Below are 24,265 nucleotides of genomic sequence, written 5' to 3'. Positions count from 1 at the left end.
ATTGTTCTGCATAAAAATAAGTCCCTACCATTTTTATATTATCAATGAGTTAATATTTCCTTAAAACGTTATTAAATTTATTTCACACAGTGAAACTCCACCGATATGGCAGCCCTGGCAGCGCCCAAACAGATTTTTGTTACGCCTGGAACGGGGAACGGGTCGCTGTTGGAAAAATAGACAGAGTCTAGTTGGATTGTCATATTGTCGTGGTCGTGTACAGCTAAACGAATAACCGAATAATCGTTGAATGAAAACTGCATAATGTTTACTTTTTTTCGAGTGCAATTTAACTGAAAAGTGATCCCAAAACGTCCCAGAAACAGATAAATAAAAGAAGCAGCAGCCCGTGGGAGAGTGAAAGAGGTGTGTGCGTGTCTGTCTGTTTGGCTGTGTGTACGTGTGTTTGCGTGTTAGTGTGAGGAGGAGAAACAGAGTGACGTTTACAGCTATAAAAAAAAGTTCGGACCTCCGTTTCGGTTTCGGTCTTCGTTTAAATTTTGTGTGTGAAACAAGAGCAAAAACCACCTTAATGGGAGCGGCATCTATAGTCTGGAGATAATTTGTCTGCCGATTCCCACATGGCACTTGCAGGCTGCGTTTCCGATTCCTAAATTTGTTGCTGCTGCTGCTTGCTGGTTGTGCACGGCGCGACAGTGACAGCGATAACAACAAAAGAAGACCAGGCAACCACCCTCCTCCATCCGCCTCATCCCTCAATCATTCACATTAGTGGAAATAGGCAAAAAAAAAGAGGGGAAGCGAGTAGGAAAGGTGAGTTAAGCATACAGTTCTTTTCCAGATTCAAATATTCATATCTTTGCGGACGTGTGTACGTGTATGCCGCCGCCCCAGTGCATTGCATCTCCATTATTATCTTCGAAAAAGAAACTTTCTTTCGCTGTCTTTTATGGTTTTTCTCAACTTCTTCTTTTCTCTCTTGTCTGGCGTTTCGTATGTGTGTGTGTGTTTTTTGTTGTTGTACAAATTAGCGAACAAACCGAACGGTATTCTTGGCCATTTCTCCAACGGGCACACACAACACACGCACGGACTCACATAAAGTTGTTATATTTTCTTCATACATACATATGTATATTTTCGCGCATTAATGTAATTAATTACGCCTGCTCGCTTGCGTTTATCATCATCATCAGTCATTTCGCCATTCCGCCATTTGCAGCTTCACCACCGCCACCAACAACAACATCAACAAATTTTAGCCCTGCCCTTGTTCTCCCCCTCCCCACTCTCCTCTGCCTGGTCGACTGTCTCTATTGCTCCCATGCGCTTCCAGCATATCAGCTGCTCTCTGTTGCTTTTGCTGTTATAACCTTGTCTTGCTTTCCAATCACCCATCCACCATCCACCACCACCCACAACCGCTTGGTCTGCCGTCTCGCTCTAAAGTTCTCTCCCGTTTTACCTTGCTTTGCGCCTGCGCGTTGCCACCTTGCACGCACCGTCGCTCCGCCGCACCACAACGAAACGCAGTGCTGCCACCTTGCCTTATCTAAATACGAGTGCCCATGTGTGTGTGTGTGCGTGCCTGCGCTTTATTCAAATGTTTTTGTCTTCATTTCTGTCCTCTATTTAAATCACAATCATTAAAATCATTGTGTGGAACACATGGAGCAGGCAGAAAGTCATCATGTTAATGATGATCATAAATCTGCTTGATGGTGCGGGCGGGTCGGATGTCCCTGTCCCCTGTTTCGCCTGTCTCCTCTGTGTGCGTGTGTGCGTGGGTGGGTGTTGCCATCTGTCGTCTGTCATCATCTTCTGGAAGGAAGGTTGAAGCGGGACAAACAGCCTTCAAGCATTTTATTCTCTTGTCCCTTGCCAAAAAACAAAAAGCAACATATTTTTCTGGGTTTTCAAACGTTTTGCGATTTTTAATTATTTTATCTAGTATCTGTTCAAGTGTTTCTGCCATATTTGTCCGACTTTTGTTTATTTGCATTGTTTTATCATCATATTTTTCATAGTTTTGTTTCGCATTTTGCTATTATTTTACGATCAACTGTTGTTATTGTGCCCGTGCCCGTGTCGTGCCACATGTTGCCTTTTGAAGCGCTTTTTGACCTTCGTCGTAAAGCCGCCAAAAAAAAATGTGTCAAAAATGATTTGCACTTGAGAGATATTTACCAACGTTTTTTGTGGCTGAAAAGTATATTTAACGAAAATTAAATGAGTGCAAATAGGAAAATTATCAGTAGCTTCAGTCCTGCCGTCTCATGCGATTGCGCAGCCTGTCTGTCTCTCTCTCCAGCACAAAAATACCGTTATGTAAAACATAAATAAGCAACAGACATAAGAAGAAAAGAGACAGAGAAACAACAAAGGGTGATCGGTCGCGCTCTACCACTTCTTCAGCCCCGCTCTCTGCCAGCATCCATTATTGTGAGATTTACCTGCTGCAAATATTCGAAGATCCAGCAACAAAACCCACAACAACAACAACTACAACAATTTCAACTCCACTTCAATATCTATGCCAATCTCCCAGTCACAGTCGTTCGTATGTGTGTGTGTGTGTGTGTGTGTACGTGCTGGCATTTGCTGTATTTCGAGATTCGAATTTCGAAGCCAAATGAATTAACGGTTTCAGCCCTGTTGCTGTGCTGCTTTCGAGTTTCTTTCTTTTTGGCTCAAGCTTTCGATTGTTGTTGCCGCCTGTAGGTAGGAAAATGCCAGGGGTATGCTGTTTTTGCGGTGAATTATGTGACGGGTAAACGGAAAACGAAAGGTCTCTCCACAGTCGTGGGAAAAATATTAGGAAATATAATAAATAAATAAAAACCGAAGAAGAAGCGGCTCTTTTTTTGGTTTAAATTTAAATAATATTTCTCGTACAGTTATTAGGTTTTTTTTTTGTTTTTTTTCATGATAAAGTGGTATCTTCTAGTCGGTATATCATCTACAGCTACAGTTCTTACAATAAATATTTAGCAATGGCTGGAATGATCGGAACTGCAGCTACGTTTCAGTTCAGTTTTCAGTTTTCAGTTTTCGGTTTCTGTTTTCCATTGTCTGTGGGGAAATATAAAACGCCTCAAATATTGCGCTGAGAGCAAAAAGCACTTGTCGACTGCCCTGTATCGTATTGTGGCTCCCAGACAAAAAAAGAAACAACAATGAGAGCAATCGCAGACAGCAGTAGTATTTTTTTTTTTTTGTATATAATTATGTTACTGTGGGAATAGCAACGGAAAAGGCAACAGCGAACGGCAAACGGCAGTGGCTGGTCGCTGGGGAGGGGTGATATGGTGTAGGGGGGTGGGGGCTAGTCTTTCATAATATCATTTTTCTGTTTGTTTTTTACATTTTGTAATTTGTTTGTACCGCCCCTCAAATATCGTATTGCCTCAGAGATAGAGAGAGAGAGAGAGAGAGAGAGAGGATGCCTTTGCCAGGGAGCTGTTAAATTCTCTGGAGATATCTGGTTAAATCTATCGAACAATCGTCTGATTAGTGATTTTCATTATCGGTTACTGTTTTTTGGAGTATTTCCGACTATGATCGTATGATAGTACGTGAATTAAAGATTAAGTTTTTCTATTTTCCGTAATGGGGATTCTATCATTATTTATCCCGTTTCCTAACAAATTTATTCCAAGGGTATTCCCAGAGGTTCAGCCCTCTTCCGCTGTGCCGCTACTCCTCTCCCGCTTGTGCCACTGTTCCACTGTCCCACTGTCCCACTCTTGCACTTGTTCCCTCTCTCTCTCTTGATCGGCCCAATCTTGCACTTGTTCTCCCTCTATCTCTCCCTCTGATTGTTTGATTCATTCATTGCCTCTGTTCCGCCTCCGAGACGATACTCTTATCGCATCTTTCCTCCCCAGTCGACGTTGCCGCTTCTGGTTCATTATTTGGCGGCCTGCTATCGGCGCGGGGTCCCTGTCCACTTGAGTTTTGTTTTTGTTTTGTTTTTAGGATTTTATTTATTGTTCTACGATATTCCCCTGCGCTATGGTATGGCTCATTTGTGGAGCCCCTCTTCCGGGCTCTTGTAGAGCAATTATAAAAAGAAAGACAATTTAAATACAGTGAAAGTTCCATCTAAAAATAGCCATAATTTTGATTTACGAAGACTAATTATTTCCCACTATTTTTGTATGCCATTTAAGGCGAAAAGTTTCCCTTTTGCGTATCAACCCTGCGGAACAGGTGGAACGAGTGGAACATTTTCATCGGAAAGTTCTTCGTTTTCTGTGTACTTGTTCGTTTTATGCAAAGCTCCACCGTAATCGAGTGCTTGGCTGACGTCAAAGCCTTTGCCAAGGGCTCGTCCCCAATGCAGTGGGTGGTGGGTGGAGGTCGGTGTAGTGGAATGTTTGTTCCTCCCCAGTGGGTAAACAATTCAAATTGGGTTAATGAGAGTGTTTGGCCCAGGGCTTGGCTGTCTGTGGCTCTGGCTGTGTCTGTGTCTGTGTGTGTGGGCGTGGCATTCATACATTTTTGATGATTGAAGCTTAAATTACATTGGGGACAAAAGCCCCGCACAGGCAACGGACAGGGACACAGTGATATCACTTTTGGGGTATATCAAGACTTGAGATTTACCAAATGCCGCCGGGACTGTACCAAACACTGACTCAAACCTCAAAATGCGCCTCGTGAATGCACTGAGCGCTTAAAATTAGCAATAAAACAACTGAACTTCCCCCCCCAAATGCTGCCCCACCTCTGGCAGGTGGGTCATCCAATGTATTATTCATTTGGTTTAAAAAAAAAGAGAAAAAACAGCGTCTAAAGAGAGGGAGGGGCAGGCAGAGGACCAAATGTTAGCGTAAAATATTCACCATCAGGTTTCTGACTAATCGGCATATCTTGGCAACAGAGCAGCGATGGACGGGATGGATGGAGGTGGAAGTGTGAGGCCGAAGCAATTGATGCCCTATATGAAGAGAGTATAGCGATTCAGAACTTCAGAGAGAGAGAGACAGAGAGAGAGCAGAGAGCTATTGAGAGAGGTAAAAGAACACAGAGCACACAGAGCACAGCAACCCTTCCGTTTCACAATGCCATACCGTTCCAATACCATTCATTGCCTTCCGTTCCGTTTCCATATATGCCCCGATCGATGCCAAATGCCTGAATGGATCGTAAATACCCCACAAGCGAATGGGCACCAAAATGAGTGCACAGAAAAGTCTTTCGTCTGTGGACTGTGGGCGCAGAGCGGCGCGCCTCTAACGGTTGTCACCGACGCACACACTGGAGGAATAAAACAAGTATTTTGCGGTACACAAAGATATAAATATATACACACTTGTAGATACAGTTGCGGTCATAAAATGATGTTTTTTGTTGTTATCAACAAACTAGAAAAAAAGAGAGAGAGAGAACGTTATTGCGTCATTGCTTTGAGATGTATTCTGCGACAAACGTGGCCCAGAAGCAAGTTCATGCCGAAATGCATTCGCATACATGTCGTGTGCATGACGAGGAGTTTGTGGCATACATTCCAAGGGGCCTTCAATTCTTTGGAATACTGAAAACAACCTCCCCGTAGTGGTTGCCCTTCCCTCTCTCTCTCTCCTTCTCTCCCGCTTGTGTGTCGACGAAAACGTTTCGAATGACCCGCAGCTGTGGGCGTGTGCCTACGAATGTGTGGGTACTCAAGCCTTGAGTGGGGGTTTCGGTCTCCCCCTGTGGCAGCCGTCCATCCACTGACAGAGAGCCGAGCCACACATTAAGTGTGGCGTGCGCGGCAAGTGGCCGAAGAAGGAGAACTTTTTATGAATGAATTAGACTGGAAATAGTGCATAAATATCTGCACGAGTGTGCACTTCCATGGTCTGAATACACATGGAGGGGTTTGCTCAAGTGTTTTTCGCAGAGAAGACAAGTGGCGCAAACAGCAAACGTTGCACCCAATAAAAAACAAAAACAAAAACAAAAACGGGGGCAAGCTCATGGGTGCATGAAGAGGGTCCACCATCGTAATGGTCTATCATTTAAATGGTTAAACAAAAGGAAACTCTTTATTGTTCAAGTATTTGCGACCTTTTCTTGAAGGCTTTGTCTTTAATCAAATCAAATTTAAGCTCCTTCTCGGTCTTGTGCAACACTGGTTCTCTTTGAATAGAGTTTCCAGAGGGGGGTTGAGCTTCCTGCCATCCCACAAAATCGCACACACTCACTCTTGCATTTCTTTTATGGCTGGCAATCATTGATTTCGTTTGATTTGTGACTGTCGCACAATTATCGCCATGAAACAGCACTTGCTCGAATGACATGTCCGCTCTGCCTCTCGCTCTCTCTCTCTCTCTCTCTCTCTCTCTGTACAGTCGAATGACGAAACAAAAGAGCCTATTAGGCATTCGGTGCTCTCATCGAAGAGAAGGCAGCCAGTGACGTCAATAACGGTCTTTCTAACCGGTGATGGGACGCACTGCTTATTCCGTGAGTGCTGTTGCTACAACACATTGCCCTGCCTGCCGATCTTTTGTTCCATTCCATCATTCCGCGTGCCGAGACACAATGCCGTTGAATCCCCACAGATGAAGATAGTGGTTTCGCCGATCGAACGCTAGAACGAAACACTGTTGCCTAAAAGTATGCCCTGAAAACGTTGCAACCATTCTTTAACTCTTTTTCCGAGTGTACGCCGTAGGTACATAAGGTGATAAATATTATCGATCGATGGACAGCACCCTTGATATTGTAGACCTCTTTGAAGGCAACACTCTGGGGAGTACATTTTGTAGAGAGTGACCCGTTTCTATTTCCATTGAAGATTCTATCGGCGTTACAACCAACCCATCGTTTGCACTGTCATTCCAGGAATTGCTTAAGTACCTGTCAGAGATAATTTCTGATATGATATGTCGATTCCCAGAGATACAGTGAAAGCTCTAAGCGGGACAGAGCTTTCACTGCTGGGTGGTGCTTGTTTTTTTGTTGTATTTTTTATTAATAATGATTGCGCGTGCTTTCGGTAATCCCTTTTGGCATATCTGGTCGTCTACGTTTGCATTTTAATGGCCCACCTCTGCCACTTGAACATCGGACCGATTACGGGCCCCAGGGGCACTGATATCGATAAAGATCGCCATGCAACCGGATGAGAAGCGTGAGACATATCGTTTCCAAGGCAACAAAATTCACATTATGTATTTTTTTGATTTTGGTTTTTGGTTTTGTTCTTCTGTTCCCGCTATCTTTATTCATTCTTAGTCTTAAAATAATTAACAATTGGCAAAAAAAAAAAAAAATACTTAATCGATTCTTTAAGTGTTTGTTCCCTTTCCGGGTGGATCTTTGTGCAGATCTAGTAGCTCTGAAGGCAGGTATCGAATAGTGTTTAGCGTTTATCCCATATAAAATCGATTATCAAAGAATATACATAAATATTTATCCCTCCATCCATACCTACGTCATAGTTTTTTTTAAATTAGATTTAGCTATCGATTAATGTCATGAATTTTTGCGTATCGAATGCGGGGGACAGTCCATTAGGCAAACAAATATTCAAATTGTAATCCTAGACTAGGGTTGTACATTCGGTTATCGATTACATCGATCTGTTGAATGTGTCTTAGCTAAATCGTAAGTTTATCGATTATCGATGAGCGGTTTATCGATTTAAAGCTGAATATCGTATACATAAATTTCGTTGGTTATGGTTGGTCGATTATTTATCGATTATACCGATAATTTATCATAAGTTATCGATTGCTTGTCGATTTAGAATAATACATTTAAAATAGTTTTTGTCGAAGTTTTGCAATTTTGCATACATTTGCGGTGATCGAAAACTCGATAGTTATCGATTAATTTTACGTAAATATATCGTATTCATTTGATGATCGATTAATGGCTATCGAACGTAGGCAACTATCGACAAATGCTTATAGTACTGTTCTCTTTTTATCTGATCTGTAATGTCCCATAGCCCTGATCACTTGATCGATATAGCGCTATCGCTATCGTTATCGTTATCACTATCCGATACATCCTCACTGTCCATTGGTGGTCATCACATTGATCAGTCCTGGCAGCACCTCCGCCTGTATGGGCCCGTAGTCGACACGCTCGCCATCGACGACCAAGATGCCATCGCTGGCACTCGGCTCGATACGGAACGCCTTGACGGGCACCACCCGAATGAAGGGATCATCGTCGCCGGGCGGCAAGTGGGTGCCCGTGTTCATGCTCAGCAGAAAGTTGAGCATCTGGTGGCGCCCCACGCCGCTGCGGATGATCACCAGATAGATGATGCCATCGTTTAGCCGCGACTCCGGCGCAAAGTAGCAGTCGGAGGACAGGTGCGTCGTGTAGGCGGCATGCACCATCACGAACTCCCCCTCCTCGCAGCACCATCCGTCGGCGGCAGGCAACGGAAGCTGCAGTCCCGGTATTGTGCCCGAGGGCACTAGCTCCGCAAACTCTGCATTGGCCGCCTCAATCCTCTGGGAGACGCTCATCCGGCTGCGATTCGATCGGATGCTCTGGCCCCCCACCGAATAGTAGGCGGTCCGGCGGGACATGGCCGAGTGCCAGCTGTCGGCGTGCTGGCGAAAGATGGAACGATCCATCGACAGGGCATCGGCAAACTGGTCCGGGTCCGTCTCGGACTCCTCGTTGAGGTCCTCCGGCAGATCCCTGAACTCGCTCTCCTCGCTGACATCGCCGTTGACGTTCAGCGGCAATGAGACAGGCCTGCTTGGTGGCGCCTGCTCCTCCACTGGCAGCTGCCGTGGAGTTTCCTTCTCCTGGGGGGCAGCGGCAGCAGTCTCCTGCTGCTCCTGCTGCTCCTCCTCCTCCTTCTCCTCCTTTGGGCAGGGCAGATAGAAGACCTTGCCCTTATAGGACCTCAGCGAGATGAGCCGCTTGATGGCCCACAGCGTGAACCGTTGGGCGCCAATCGACCGCAGACGCTCGCTCTCGATGTCAATGTCGGCAATGAGGCCCCAGCCCACGGACAAGAAGGAGTACATCACATAGTGCTTGTCCCTGGAGGACAGCTCCACACGGACCACATCCATGGGCGTGCTCCTGCCAGCAATGCACGTGAGCGTGGCATGAAGGATGGGCTTCGGTTCGTACGGCTCATTGCAGTGATGGGCCACGCTCTTGGCCAGGCCGTTGCCGCTGCCGCAGGGTATGATGCCGAGCGGCAGATTGCGGCAGGCGCGACGCCAGTCCATGCGCTCCATCAGACCGTTGAGGACCTCGTAGAAGAGCCCGTCGCCGGAGGCCACCACAATGCCCGAGTAGCGCTCCAGCAGATCCTTACGGGTGCGCACAAACTCCTTCGCATAGTGGGGATGCGTTGTGATCTGAAGATCATACTGGACCTCCGCCTCGGTCAGCAGCGGGGCCACCTGCTTCTGGAAGAGCTCTCTACCCTTGCCCGAGCCCGATTTCGGATTGAGCAGGATCAACAGGTGTTTGACAGAGCTCCCGCCCGCGCCCAAGACGGAGCCGTTCGTGTCGATGGTGGTGCTGTTGCGCTGCTTGTGCTCCCGTATGGTGCGATGCCAGAGCTCTGCCGTCTGCAGATTCTCCGCATAGTCGTTGCTCGAGCGAAAGCGCAGGATGCGCAGCGTCTGTACGCGGCGCAGAGGCTTCTCCTTCTTCAGATACGCATAGATGTAGAGGTAGGCGCTGTTGTCCCGATCCGGCTGCTGTTCCTGCTCCTGCGTGGCATCCCCGCTGGGATTCTTGCACGAATTGAGGCCGCCGCGTGGCCGCTTCTTCAGGCGCGGACCAAACCGGGAGCCAATGATGTCGTCGATGCGTATCAGCTGCTCGTTGATGTGATCATCCTGGTCGGTCTCCCGCCGCAGGTACACGCCCTCCGGACAGAGCTTCACCTGGATCTTGATGCTGTGCTTGCGACGGCTGCTCTCCACGAAGAAGATCTCGCTCAAGGCCTGGCTAGTCTCCGACGAGGCCGATGTGGGTGTGGAGGGCAGGGACGGCATGCTCTTGCCGTCGAGCTGCTCCTGGACGGGTGTGGTGGCGGCCACGGCTTCCGTTGTGGCTGTCATGGGCAGGCTCTCTCGCTCTCTCGCTCTCCCGCTCGCTGGCTCTCTGAAGATTGTCTATGACTCCACGCTCTCTCTCGCTCTCTCCCACTCTCCCTGTCTCTGTTTCTGCACTTTGTGCACCGTTGTAAATCCCCTTCTCTTTTCGAGTGGAGTTTTTTTCTGACCTTGTCTTTGTCTTTAACACTCACAAAAAAAACAACACCAAACACGAACAAACCGTAATAGTGGATGGCGCAAAATGAAGATCGGTGAAAAGAGAGCCAGGGCAGCAGGCTGGCCAGCAGGGAGCCGAAGAGAGCGTTTGAAACCCGTTTGGTATATGTTTATTTTTTGTTTTTTGTGTTTTTTTTTTTTTTGTGGTCTATTATTTACGTTATTATATTAATGTGTAGGTGTTTTCTATTAAATTTAATAATAATAATTGTGTTGTGTCTGCATGCGATCTCATGCCCGTCGGAGCTTACGCTCTTTCGTGTGTGTGTGTGCGTTACTTTTTTTTGTCGTTTTGTCGCTTTGTCGCTTCGCACCGTTCCGTGCCGTTCCGTTCCGTACCGATCGCTTCCTGCGCGCTTTTCGTACTGAAGTCGACCCGTGGGCGAGGGTGAACACTAACCTTATTTTTAATGGAGATTTTACGATTTGCACATCGTTTGCTGTTGCTGTTGCTTTCACACACACACGGACACACACTGGCGCAATCTTGGGCGCTTTATTTGTTTTTGTTTTAGTGTCGTGTCGAAATCTAATCAACACGTATCGTATCGATGGAGATATTAGTACGTCTTTATCTTCTGTTCGCTCATTTATTTTTGTTTTATTTTATTTGTTACTTAAAAACAGCTGTCGGGCGGTCGGGGCGTCCGTGCGTGCATTCGATAAATAACAACAAACACAAACAGGGCTCTCTCTCTCTCTCTCTCTCTCTCGCTCCCACTCTATGTCTAGCCTCTGTTTGGCGGACACTGCCAGAGAGATCGAGTGTTAACTGTCACTCTGTTGGTGTTACATTTTTCCTCTCTCCCCATTACTTACTTAAGCCTGTATGACACCACTCACACACACACACACGCACACTTAGTCAAAGTCAAAGGCCAAAATTAAAGCTTTAAGTGTGCAAACAGGCAGAGAAATGCATCGAAGCAAAACCTAAAGTCTGTATGACACTGGTTTGAGTTTCAGTAAAAAAAATAACCGCAACAACCAATGGAAAGCGAGAAAAAATAAATATTAAAATAATATAATAAATATACAAATAATATAATAAATATAAAAATAACATAATAAATATACAAATAATATAATAAATATAAATATACTATAATATTTTAAATGTATTAAAGATTTTAGTTCAATTTTCGATTTAAAATTCCATTTACGATCTTTATGTAAAAAAGTGTCGATATGAAATTATAGATCTGAATTGAATTATTATTAAAATTAGCTTAAACACGTTTGGAAATAATTATATTACAATTGATTAAGGCACTCCGGCCTGAGATATGAAACAGTTTGGGTCTATGTTATAATTATTAAAAATATCTATTAGTAGCCCGTAGCAGAGAAAATTCTATTAGATCAGTGTAAGAAGAGCTCATTCAATTGCCCAAGCAATCCAGTGTCATACAAGCTTTGGGCACTGTCTACGCTGCAGGCAGGCCTGACTGTGTGCGTGTGTGTGTGTATGGCTGTCCTTCTTGCACATTTAAGCTGCAATTTGCCTTTGACTTTGAATGCGAGAGAGCGAGAGTGAGGCCTGGGCTTCGGCTTGAGCATGGCTTTGGCCGCATGTGTGAGCTTTCCCACTCTACTGCTCTCTCTCTGCCGCCTCCGCCGCTTTGCCTCTTTGTCTCTCGATGCTTTGGTGCTCTCTTTATGCAATTTTCGTGGCCTTTCATTCATAATTTGTTCTCACTCTCCTTCCGTCTCGTTCTCTCTTATTAATGGAAGGGGTTAATCAATCAAAACGAAATGCGAGGCGGCTGGGGCGGGGGTATCAACATGTTGCGACACATGTTGTGTATACGTCACGTTGAACCCTAGACTCGCAGATCTTATCTAACGTTTATCCATGGGTCTTCAACGTGACTCAGTCACACACACACACACACACACACATACACGCAAGCATTTCCATTTTTTGTTTATTTGTTTGTTTTTTTGCGGTGTAAGGGATTTTGCGAAACCTAAAGCATATAAATCCTCTGGAAATATTTTTTTTTTGTTTTTTTGCCAGGTGTACATTAAGCAGTATTTTTTTGTATATTTTTTTGTTTGATTATTTCTGCTCTTTTATTTTTTTTAATTGCGCGCGTCTGTTGATATCAGAGCTGAAAAAATAACAGAGATTGGTTCAATTGCTTGGAAATTGCTGGTGGGGACAGTTTTTTTTTTTATTTTTTATTTTTCGCTGCCATAAGGCAATTGTGTGGGGGGTGGCTTCGAGGCCCCACAGCTGCAAAAAGCAAAAAGCAGATAGATAATAAATATAGTCCAGTCGTTGATTCGAAACAATAAGCGGTGTAGCTTAAGCTACTGCTTGACTGGTGTTTAGCCTGTAAATCCACTGCTTGACGGGTTAATTTGCTGCGTTCTTCTCCTCCAAATGAACTGCTTTAGAGGAAAACCCAAACCCAAAGCATAATAGAGCGTACGCTGGTACTCGTATCTGGATGGGAGGTTGATTCACCCACCAACGAGAGGGAGGGAAGCACCACCTCAATGAGTCACTCACGTGGCCCCATGGCCAATTAATGTCCAGAGACACCCCTCCCTCACCGGGAACTGTGGCAAACATGTGGCCTTTAATGGATCACAAGGAAGGGGGTGTGGGGGGGGCCCCGTGGCAGCACTTAAGTGGTTATTGCACCGACTGCACAGTCCGATAAAGACCAGACCCCGGCTCTTTTGCACTCTGTCTCTGTCTATCGTCTCCTGACCTACATATGTACATGATGATATATACTACTATATTATACTTTTCAATTGCATTGAAAACAAAAAAGAAAACTGAAAAGGGAGCCCAGAGTAGGGGTACGCATAAGGGGTTGAATAGGGAGTCCCATTAGATGAAAAGCCCTCCAACAAGAGAGATAGATGGACAGCCTCTCCTCTCTCTTTCGGTAATTAATAGCAAAGGCTTCTACACAATTCTGTACTTATAGTAATTACCACTTTGGTTCTTACTTAAAAGAGTGGATACGGCACCCAAACCTACCTATTAGATCTGTGCTTAAATTTGTATTTATGGTTTAATTTCAGTTCTCTTTATACATGATCGAAGTGTGCACCAGCTGTGGATTCGAATGATTCGATTCGCAAGATTTTGCAGCAGTGCCCCTCGGTTTTGCTACGCGGGTGGGAATTTGGCCAATGAAAGCAGTTGAGCAGAGTAATCCAATCGATCTTTAAACCCCGAAGCCCATAAAAAAAAAACAAGTCTCAAATCTAAACCAGAAACTGAAGTGAAATCCAAGCAAAAGGAAATATATAATCAATCTATAAAACAACTTCTTCTAATGAGGAATGTCGGATTAATCGATCACAAAAAAAAAAAATAACAAAACTATAAAAAAAAAACTTTCGGTTATCATCGATGCGATAATAAAGGCGCTCTCCTTATCTCTCTCTCTCTCTCTCTCTCTGTCTCCCTCTCTCTCCTTTGGTTCGATCTTTGATTGACCGAAGTCGCAGAAGACGCAGTAAAAGAAAGAAAAGGAAGCAAAAGAAGAAACAAGAAAAAAGAAAGAAAATATTATACAAAAAAGAGCAAAGAAGAGAGCAAAGAACAAACGAGTGTGTTTACCAATCTAACAAAAGCAAAACACTTTCTGGCTCTCTCTCTCTCTCTCTCTCTTTTGCGCTTTTGATAACTGTTATTGGCGGCAGGTGTTGCGAGGTGAGGCATTGTAGAGAAGTAGAGCACTTTGATAACGTTTCGAAACGGTACATTTCCTGTGCTTTTCCGCGCTACTTTGTTGTGTCGTTCTTGCGGACAAGGGAAGCAAGGGAACAGCAAAGGAGGAACTCCCATGTATCCAAAAACGGTAGTAGAGAGAGAGCAAAAACTCGTATACTTGATATTTGAAAAAATAGAGTTGGAAAGTGCGAAAAAGATGGAACTTTTGTTACTCTTATACGGGGACGCCTTCTTGACGCCTTCTTTTTCTCTCTGCGAATTGTGTTTAAAAGCGAACAGTGGAGCATTTTGCCTCTCAACTCTTATACTGTTGAACCCTTCTACTCTTTTCTTTTACTCTTCTACTCTGAGGAGTAGGAGTATAAGGATTTTCCAAAAAAGAATATACCCCATAATACCCAGCGATCTGCCAGCACGGCTTTGGGGCGCAATCAACAAAAAGCCCCAACAGCTTTTTCCATTGTTTTGCCCCCAAACCCCCTCCCCCCGGGCTATCCTTCTTAGTTTTGTAGGGCGCCTGGAAATATAAACAAAAGGTGGAAGAACACAACATAGAGAACACATAACACAGACGGGCTGCTGGGGAATCCACACTGGGAACACGAGTACTCTCCCTCTCGCTCCCGCTCTCTTCTAGCACTGGTACCTCTTTCCAAAGACTGCGAGACTCTGTTTGTTTTGGATTTTAGTCTGGCTAGTTCTTTTAACTAATGAAATGTTTCCATTAATGTCAATTGCAGTTGAGAGAGACGTCGACCAGGGACGTAGCGCATCGCCAAACAGAGGAAATTGAGCATCATGTGTCGTTGCTGTTAGGCCAAAGGATCGGGAATCTCGGGATCAACTGAAAGATCGCACACGATCAGAGATATATCTGTCTGTCGCTCTAGTTCCAGCCTTGACTCCTCTGCGAGCAGCTCGTTGTTGCCGTCAGCGCCGCTATGACCCTGACCGCCACGACAACTGCCTCAACACCGGAGAGCCAAACGAAGATGGATGTGAAGGGCACTCCCAACAGCAGCACTCTACCACCGCCCACAGCCGATGAGAGTCTGCCCACCTCGGAAATGGATCTGCTGGCCAAGCTGGAGGCAGCCAACAAGCTGATCGAGAGCGATGCCAAGTCCCTCAATTCGTTGCACTCCACGCACAGTCGCAAGAACTCGGACACGAGTCAGATAAGCCTCACTTCGAGTAAGTATTTGTTCCATCCCCTCCGAATGTGGTCTCCTAGCTTGTGTCCTTTCGCTTATGGGAATCTGCTAAAGGAGTTCTTGCTGTGGGAGAAAGAAGAGTAAAGGTCTCTGTCCTATCCCCATGCCCACTCCGTAATCGATGGCAATCGTAATCGTCTTTCATTTAGTTATCAAAGGAAGAGCTCCCTTTTTCCCATAAATCGATTATTCTAAGGGCTTTGCCATTTCCGAATAGCTTCAATCGTTCGGTAATCGTTATCGTAGTTGGGTTTCATTTAGTTATCAAATTATCGGAAAAGGCAAAGACGAGAGCTAGCTCCCACAATTGCCGGCTCTCGCCCGGGGAGGTAGACGTGCGCATTGGAAGAGGAGATTGCTTTCCATTAGATCTGGAACCTGGGCTTTCCAGGCCGTGACTAAATTCCAAATGGCATTCCATTTAATGCATAAATTATCTCAAATTCGACGTATGATAACCCAGAACTAATTAAATATGTGGGGGGCCCCCTAATCCGTTTCGTTATTGGCAGGCGGCAATTCCGTGGCCGAGGAGGACATCTGGACAACGTGGGCCACCATTCTGAACGACTGGGATGGGGCGCTGAAGCGCAAGAATCCGTGCGTGCGCGAGCTGGTGCGCCGCGGCATACCGCACCATTTCCGGGCGATCGTGTGGCAACAGCTGAGCACGGCGTCGGAGGCGGACAAGAAGCAGTACGCGGAGTACATCAAGGCGACGAGCGCCTGCGAGAAGGTGATACGCCGCGACATTGCACGCACCTATCCCGAGGTGGACTTCTTCAAGGAGAAGGACGGGCCCGGCCAGGAGGCGCTGTTCAATGTGATCAAGGCCTACTCGCTGCACGATCGCGAGGTGGGCTACTGCCAGGGCTCCGGCTTCATAGTCGGCCTGCTGCTGATGCAGATGCCCGAGGAGGAGGCGTTCGCGGTGCTCGTGCAGATCATGCAACAGCATCGCATGCGGCACATGTTCAAGCCGTCGATGTCCGAGCTGGGCCTGTGCATGTACCAGCTGGAGAATCTCGTCCAGGAGCAGATACCCGACATGCACATACACTTCCAGCAGCAGGGCTTCCAGACAACGATGTACGCCTCCAGCTGGTTCCTCACCCTCTACACGACCACGCTGAACGTGAACCTCAGCTGCCGCATCATGGACGTCTTCCTCAGCGAGGGCATGGAGTTCATCTTCAAGGTGGCCCTGGCCCTCCTCCTCACCGGCAAGGAGACGCTCCTCTGCCTGGACATGGAGGCCATGCTCAAGTTCTTCCAGAAGGAGCTGCCCGGCCGTGTGGAGGCCGACCCGGAGGGTTTCTTCAATCTCGCGTACGCCCAGAAGCTGAACACAAAGCGCATGAAGAAGATGGAGAAGGAGTATCAGGACCTGAAGAAGAAAGAGCAGGAGGAGATGGTCGAACTGCGGCGGTTGCGTCGCGAGAACTGTCTGCTGAAGCAGCGCAATGATTTGCTTGAGGCTGAGAGTGCAGAGCTGGCCGATCGCCTGGTGCGGGGTCAGGTCTCACGGGCCGAAGAGGAAGAAACAAGGTGAGGGATTGCCAGAGAGAGAGAGAGATCATCTCCTTCATAATCTTTTCCCCCTTATTTCTCCCCCCTAGCTATGCCATTCAAACGGAACTGATGCAGCTGAGACGCTCCTATCTGGAGGTCTCGCACCAGCTGGAGAATGCCAACGAAGAGGTTCGTGGTCTCAGTCTTCGGCTGCAGGAGAATGTAAGTACAGTCGCCCGCCCTGCCATCGCCTGTCTTCCGCCTCTACCTCTCACTCTTCTCGATTGAAACCTGTAACTAAAACGGAATATGTTGCTAATCTGTACTTCTGTGTTCTTTTCCATTTTATTTGATTTCCTTTATGGTTGTGGTGCTTCACACACAAAATGTTCGCTTTAATCAAATCAAAAACAAAAACAATACACACCCCAAATGCAAAAAAAAACATACAGAATGTATCCATCGACAGCGTAAGTAACTCCAAAAAAAAGAGAATAAACATTGTCTTGTAGTTAATGCCTTACCCAATGCCTGCCTGCCTCCAAAACCAAATGAATTCCATTCCCGATAAATCTGTTGTGCATGCTTTTTTGTGTAATTTCATTAGTTATAGGCTTATTCTTGTATACTCTATAGTCTTGTGATCCCTTGAAGGTTCTTTAGGCAATGATTGTCCGTGCTGTCCGATGAATGACCAGCAAATGGTCACAGTTTATACGAAAAGCAAGCTCTAAAGATACGCTTCTAGTGTCTATTCTGTTATATTTACAATCCTCTCTGAGCGAGTCTCTTAATACACGCTGTTTGACAGCAAAGCACAAGAATAACGGACAACCAAAAGAAGGAGATACATAGATGACACGGAACCGAAGGAAATAGTTTCGTGGTAAATTTATGAACAACCAACACAGGAAAATACCTTGTAAACATGATAGAAAATCCCAGCTAAAACGTTTTTTTCGAGTCACTGACAGTGTCTCCTCCTTCAGGGACTTGTGTGCCTCTAAATAAAGAAATAATTGGTGCCTAAGGCATGGTCCCCCTCTGGATCTATGATCTTTAATATACTTTCTGTAAGAACTAAGCGAACCCGCGGTATGTGGGGTACTTACGCGTACGTTCAAACATAAATAATCATAAGTATCTGTATCTTTGGAAGCCCTAGTATCATTTGTAGCTGTAGCTGTAACTGTAGAAGCCATTGTTGGAGTATCATTTGTATCATAACCAAACACCTGTCACCGCATGCCCTAACAAAGAAAAAAACAAACTATCAATCATAGATGGATAGAGTTTAATGATTGAGTCTCCCATGAAATTTAGAACAACTCTCGGCAGTCGTCGATCGATGAGCTGTGCATGAAGGAAGAGGCACTGAAGCAGCGCGACGAGATGGTCTCCTGTCTGCTGGAGGAGCTGGTGAAGGTGCGCCAGGGTCTGGCCGAGAGCGAGGATCAGATCAGGAATCTAAAGTCAAAGGTCGAGGAGCTGGAGGAGGACAAGAAGACGCTGCGCGAGACAACGCCGGACAATTCGGTGGCGCATCTGCAGGACGAGCTGATTGCCAGCAAGCTGCGCGAGGCGGAGGCCTCGCTCTCCCTCAAGGATCTCAAGCAGCGGGTTCAGGAGCTCAGCTCTCAGTGGCAGCGCCAGCTGGCCGAGAATCAGCGCAGCGAGAGCGAGCGGAACACCCAAGCGCTGGACTCGACGCCCAAGAAGCTGTTGACCAACTTCTTTGAGGGCTCGAAGTCCAGCGAGCTAACGCAGAAGCTCGAGGAGGAGCTGATGACGACACGGATACGGGAGATGGAGACCCTCACCGAGCTGAAGGAGCTGCGCCTCAAGGTCATGGAGCTGGAGACCCAGGTGCAGGTGTCCACAAACCAGCTGCGACGCCAGGACGAAGAGCAAAAGAAGCTCAAGGAAGAGCTCGAGATGGCCGTTACTCGGGAGAAGGACATGGCCAACAAGGCGCGCGAACAGCAGCACAGGTGAGGGCACAGATAGATCCACAGATCCCCAGATCCACACAGTACAGAGTGTACAAACATTTCGCTTGCCCCTACAGATACTCGGATCTGGAATCTCGTATGAAGGATGAACTGATGAATGTGAAGATCAAATTCACGGAACAGAGCCAAACGGTGGCCGAACTGAAACAGGAAATATCCCGACTGGAGACCAAGGTAAAGGCTGTGTGCTCTCTATCCTCCTCCTCTCTGAACTCTCTCTTTTTGTACTCCCAACCAGAACTCGGAGATGCTGGCCGAGGGCGAACTGCGTGCCAATTTGGATGAATCGGATAAGGTGCGCGACCTGCAGGACAGGCTGGCCGACATGAAGGCGGAGGTAAGAGAGTGGAGAAGCATCCTCTCCCCCTCCCCTGCAAAATGCTAACAGTTAACAGCTAACCTTTAACCAACCCCCACCCAATGCCCATTCACTGTTGATCTTTTTATTTTGTTATGAGTTTTTGTGCTTTTTCGTTGGCTCATTTCTTGTTACCTGTAACCAAACCAGTGCTTCTCTGTGCACCTGTGTGTTTTTTCTGGAATAACAAAAGGAGTTCTAGGAGCACACACATTCCGGCTTTATTTGCGTTGTGTGCCTTCACTGCAGAGGGCTTAAAAAGGCTTCATCGAAGAACAGAGAGCTCTTAGAATCTTGATCAAGGATCAGGGCTTAAGAAAGCTGTAATCACACCAAGAAAAAGTCACAGAAAGCTCTTAGAACCTTGATCAAGGACCATAAAGCTCTTTCAAGCTCGATCAAGCTACTCTTGAAAGCCACTCACACCCTTCCGCTATAATTTACACCCATAAATGTTGTGGATCCACACTCTAGCAGGCTTAAAAGAGCTTAAAGCTCTGCCAAACTATATCTAAATCTTGTGAGGAGCAGAGCACATTCTCTCTCTCTCTTCAAGCTCTTTTTTATTTGCATTCCTTTTATTTTGTTTCAATTTCTCTTGTTTCTCTTTGTTTTTTGTATACCCATTTGATCTACGTTTGTGTGCTGTGTAAGCTCCGATGATTATCTCTCTTGTTGTTCCCCATTGAATCTTGTTCAGTTCAAAACGAAACAATAAAAAATATTGTTCATTGTCGTCGGTTTACTTATAGTTTCCCACGCCAATAACCAGCCCCGACACTGAGCCGTGGAAATGGATAAGCTAAACTAAATTTGTAACCCCCAAATAAACAAAACAAAAAACAAAATGAAAACGAAATGAAACGAAGAAGCTAAAAAACTAAACGAAAAAAAAGGAAAACATAAACATAAACCGAAAAAAGATTCATCAAACCCATAAGTAAAACTAATCCTAAACTCAATTACCATGCAACACCCGACAAAAGCTAAATTCCAAAACGTCTGCAAGATACGACAGGTGTTTATGAAAAACTGCTGATAATATTTTAGGCATGGCGTATACGTACTATCTGTAGCATCGTTTCCCCTCTATAGATCCCATATGCCCCACCGTTGCATGTTGCATGTTCTACTTCTATTCCTAGCTTCCTAGCATATTTGCATGAACATGAAACGTGATTCCATTCCCATCATTCCTCTCTCTCTCTCTAGCTCTCTCTTGCTATCTTGCTAAATGGAAGCTTGTGCCAAAGCTAAGACACCAACCATTGCCTTTAGCGTTGACATGAACCGTTTCCTTAAGCGTAGACCTGAACCTTTTTCTTTCGCATTCGTCGTAGATCAGATATGTTTTTAGAATTGATTTAGAAGTACTTCTATCTTTAGAATGCAATTGATTTTCACTTGTTTATCAGTGAAATCAACTCTTGTTTTTTTGCTTGTTTATTTAAGCATATGCGCATATGTTTGTCTGTATATTTATACCCGTAGTGACGCATTCTAATCGTTGTCTTGACACACTGTTCTGACAGTTTGATATGATGTTTTGACACAATGATGTTGTTTATTACCTTGTCATACATTTAACAGCAGCTTTGGAATCCATACTTGAACCGATCAACATACTACATTCATCTACTCGTACCGTACCTTGACGCTCACTTTGTTGGGAGTGATTTATTTGATGCAAAACATTTTGCTATATAAATATTGCTATTCTGCACGCCTGCATGCCTGCTCTTATCTGACCTAAATAGTAATTAATAAACTAAAATAAGTATTTAAAGCACGAACATAGTATATAAATAGACCGATCTTTGTTTATCTCTTAAGACCTAAATCAATCAGAGTTATGATTTGCATGCCAAAAACATAGAAAATAAGAAGGAATAGCTAGATTTTTGAATACCATTTGCAGACTTTACTTCAAATCATTTGACAAGCTCTTAAACTGAGCGATCCAATAAATAAATGGAGAGATATAGAATACAAAGTGTATGAGAGCAAAAGATATATAGCTCCATTATACAATACAGTCTATCATCTTCTTACCCGAAAATTAACAAAAAAAAACACCGAAGACACAGAAATATTAGAAAATTATTAATAAATGAGCAACTGGTGGTTTCCACATTCTTTTCAAGTTGCTTTTTGCGCCAAAGATTCATTTAGTCCAAGAAATCTGAGCAGTTCCAACAATAATTATTAGAATGCTTGAAATGCATTATAACCCCTGCAAAGGTATTCAAAATCCAAGTGCTCTTTCTATAGAAATGATAGCTTCTATAATTATATCGTTGTTTTTCTATAAATAATACTCCTTTAACTGATCTTTTAACTGATGAATTCTTTTCGATCTCCGAACAGTTGACGGCGGTGAAGAGTCGCGGCAAATTTCCGAGCACAAAGCTGCGTAGTGCTTCGATCCAATCGATTGAATCGACAGAGATGGACTTCAGCGAACTCAATATGATGCGGCGTGGTAGCACGGAGCTGTCGACATAACCAAAAAACAAATCAGCCACACGACAACATTCACAACATCAGCCACAAGAAGGGAAGGAAATATCAGGGGCAGTACAGGATACACTTCTCTCCCAGCCATATACATTTACTGCTATATGTGTTGAGAGAGAGAGATAGAGAGAGAGAGGAAGAGAGCGAAGCACAAGCCGATCTACAATATATAAAACAATATTTATATATGCTATACACATGCCTGTGATCACAAAGCAGAAGCGGAAGGAGCAGAATCGGGCATCGGGAAGAAGAAAGTGGAGTTATTGGTTAAGATTACAGTATGATGGAAGAGTGACATCAAAAGTAGTTGCAATCAAAACCACACATATTATTTATGTATAATATTCGTTTAAATTTTATAATGATAAGAATTCCCATATTATGATTATTTGTAATATTTTTTTTTTGTATTTTAAATTCTATTGCTGTTATGTTTTATTATCCCCAAACACAAACACACACTCTCATATTTATTTATTGAAAATCCCAATCAAAACGATTTATATATAACACTTTTGTACATTGATCCCAGAGAAAACGAGAGGGAGTATCCTCTAGATATACTAGCAGAGCATTTTTATGTAATCCCCCCCCATTCCTAAACATAAATTAAAATGTAAGTTTTAAGCGAAAGTAGATTGCGTTTTAAGGCAACATCAAGATTTTTTAAAATGTTTACTCAAATTGTCATTACAGAATTCCACAAATATCATTTGTGTGTATTATGATTTCATCAATTTAGAACGAACGATATTTACGATATTTCTAGAGTGAATTTGTAGTAGGATCCCCTATGTAAATCTAATATCTAAATCTTAAACAAACAAAAAAAACCACAACTAAAATACAACCAAGTGCGAAAGACACAAAAACAAGCGTTGCCAAATGCAGAATCAAATGCAAGAAGAAAAACAAAACCACAAACTATTCAAAATAGTGAAAAAAAAAAACAAATCACAAACACAGAAAATGTGAAAGAACCACGGAGAGAGGTGGCGCACAATCCCAATTCCCCAAGTCAAGAACTTTCGCACCAACAATACCCCCAAGAACGATATTACGATAACAATTACGATATATAAAACTTGCGATATTCTTACGATATTTAGTTGACATTCGCGTTAGCCAACATTATAGATATGGTTCCTTGTTACACTTAAACCGATGTAAATCCCATTTGGCAGCTTGTGCAATGCAGGAATCGAGTAATCGATGAAAGATATTAATCGGTAGGCGACAAGAGCGAGCAATCGAAGAGGAGATTGATTGGCAGATGGTTAATCGAGAAACGGCAAGCAATCCCTTGAGACCATTATTAATCGATAAAAACAATTTATGAATAAGTGAATACTCCATTCATCTATTATATGAAAACAACTAGTCGAAGATGAGACGATTAGCCGATTATTTTGTCAACATTTGATTTAATAAGCAATGGGACTCGATAAAACAGCTCTCAATAAACGAGCAAAGACAACTAGCGATTACTCGATAGACTAGCTATCAATAAACGATTACAAACATAAGCGCGATAAACCAGCTATCAATTAATGATTATTTTACAATAATGAATCGATCGACAGGCGATTGCTCGCACACAAATACTTCAGGTTGAGTGTTATATTATCCATGTGCAATATTTCAGTTCTTTTTGTTTTTCAATTTTGTTCGAACTATTTTTATCAGTGCTTAGGTTTGTTACTTATACGAGGAAGACGTACATAGAGGAGATACACTTAATTTTGTATAATTCCATTAAGGATTGCATTTGCCCTGCATGACAAACAGACATACATACTACGGATAAGTGAAATACAATCGCTAAATATTCGCTAGATGTATGTGTCGTAAAAAGTGTCACAAAACTTTGTTATATGTAATACTATAATCTTTTAAGTACGACTACCATATTGTAATGCTGTAGGCATGTAGTGTTTTCGTTCCCAACTTTTGCTGAACTATTAGAATTTTTTGTTCTTATAAAATATGTATTAATTTTGATTGTATGTTTGTATATTTCTGCGGCACGCCCAGGCCAGGCGCAACCTAGAATTAATTGTGTATTTATGTTATGGCAAGCGATGGCACAAATTAGATCTATGATAGTTTCTATATACACACACATATATGGACTGACTTGCAATTGGATTTGTTTGACAGCGCACATCATCTGTTCACAGTTTGTCCAAAGTCTAGACTTGGCTGGAGGCTTGGGGCTGGCGTTAACTGATTGACCACACACACACACAGCCTGGTCAATGGGTTAAATGCTGGGGTGCGAATTGCTAATCAAACAATTGACCCACACTTAACTGTGACTCATAGCCCCGGGGAGTTATTGAACCCTTGATTGGATTTCATTTGTACACGTTTTTCGTTGGCCCAATCCCCAATACCCAATCCCCTCTGCCTGTCTGGATGTCGTCTGTCTGCTGTTTGATTTGATAAATGCTTTAAGACTTTGCAGTTTATCAATTCTACTGACTGGGACACTGGCCAATGACTTCTGGACGAGACGAGACGAGACGATTTGTTGACCCTCCCAGCTCCTTTGAATGCAATTAATTAGCATATAGTACATGAGTACACATACCAGTATATAGTATATGCATATACATATATATTGTATTAAAGGCAAATAAATCAGTTACTGCTTCCATTAAGTAAGGCAAAGCAAAGGCATATGGTCGGCAGTACCTTCAATGTTTAGTTTGATTTGCAATTAA

At 44.1% G+C, this 24,265-nt stretch overlaps 2 protein-coding genes across 6 annotated transcripts; one reads left to right on the top strand and one right to left on the bottom strand.

Annotated features, from left to right (window-relative positions):
• The first annotated feature begins 106 nt into the window (after nt 1-106).
• On the top strand, nt 107-23,540 carry Evi5 (ecotropic viral integration site 5). 5 transcript variants are annotated; one of them, XM_033384560.1, is made up of 9 exons: nt 107-774; nt 14,664-15,117; nt 15,650-16,685; nt 16,757-16,871; nt 17,102-17,119; nt 17,973-18,640; nt 18,718-18,835; nt 18,900-18,998; nt 21,387-23,540. In XM_033384560.1, exons 2-9 carry the CDS (start codon nt 14,865-14,867, stop codon nt 21,522-21,524), a joined length of 2,445 nt encoding a protein of 814 aa, XP_033240451.1. In that variant the 5' UTR covers nt 107-774; nt 14,664-14,864; the 3' UTR covers nt 21,525-23,540. The 5 variants fall into 5 exon arrangements, with proteins under 5 accessions (XP_033240451.1, XP_001354874.2, XP_015041752.1 ...); XM_001354838.4 differs by lacking the exon at nt 21,387-23,540 and adding an exon at nt 19,772-19,914; XM_015186266.2 differs by lacking the exons at nt 17,102-17,119; nt 21,387-23,540 and adding an exon at nt 19,772-19,914.
• Nucleotides 7,131-10,610, bottom strand: Sk1 (Sphingosine kinase 1). Its single transcript, XM_001354837.4, has one exon. It carries the CDS (start codon nt 10,005-10,007, stop codon nt 7,971-7,973), a length of 2,037 nt encoding a protein of 678 aa, XP_001354873.3. The 5' UTR covers nt 10,008-10,610; the 3' UTR covers nt 7,131-7,970.
• Nucleotides 23,541-24,265: the final 725 nt, after the last annotated feature.

The sequence above is a fragment of the Drosophila pseudoobscura genome, chromosome X (genome assembly GCF_009870125.1).
Source record: "Drosophila pseudoobscura strain MV-25-SWS-2005 chromosome X, UCI_Dpse_MV25, whole genome shotgun sequence".
NCBI lineage: Eukaryota > Metazoa > Arthropoda > Insecta > Diptera > Drosophilidae > Drosophila > Drosophila pseudoobscura.
Note: the sequence above shows the minus strand (reverse complement) of the source record. Positions and strands in the feature narration are given on the sequence as shown.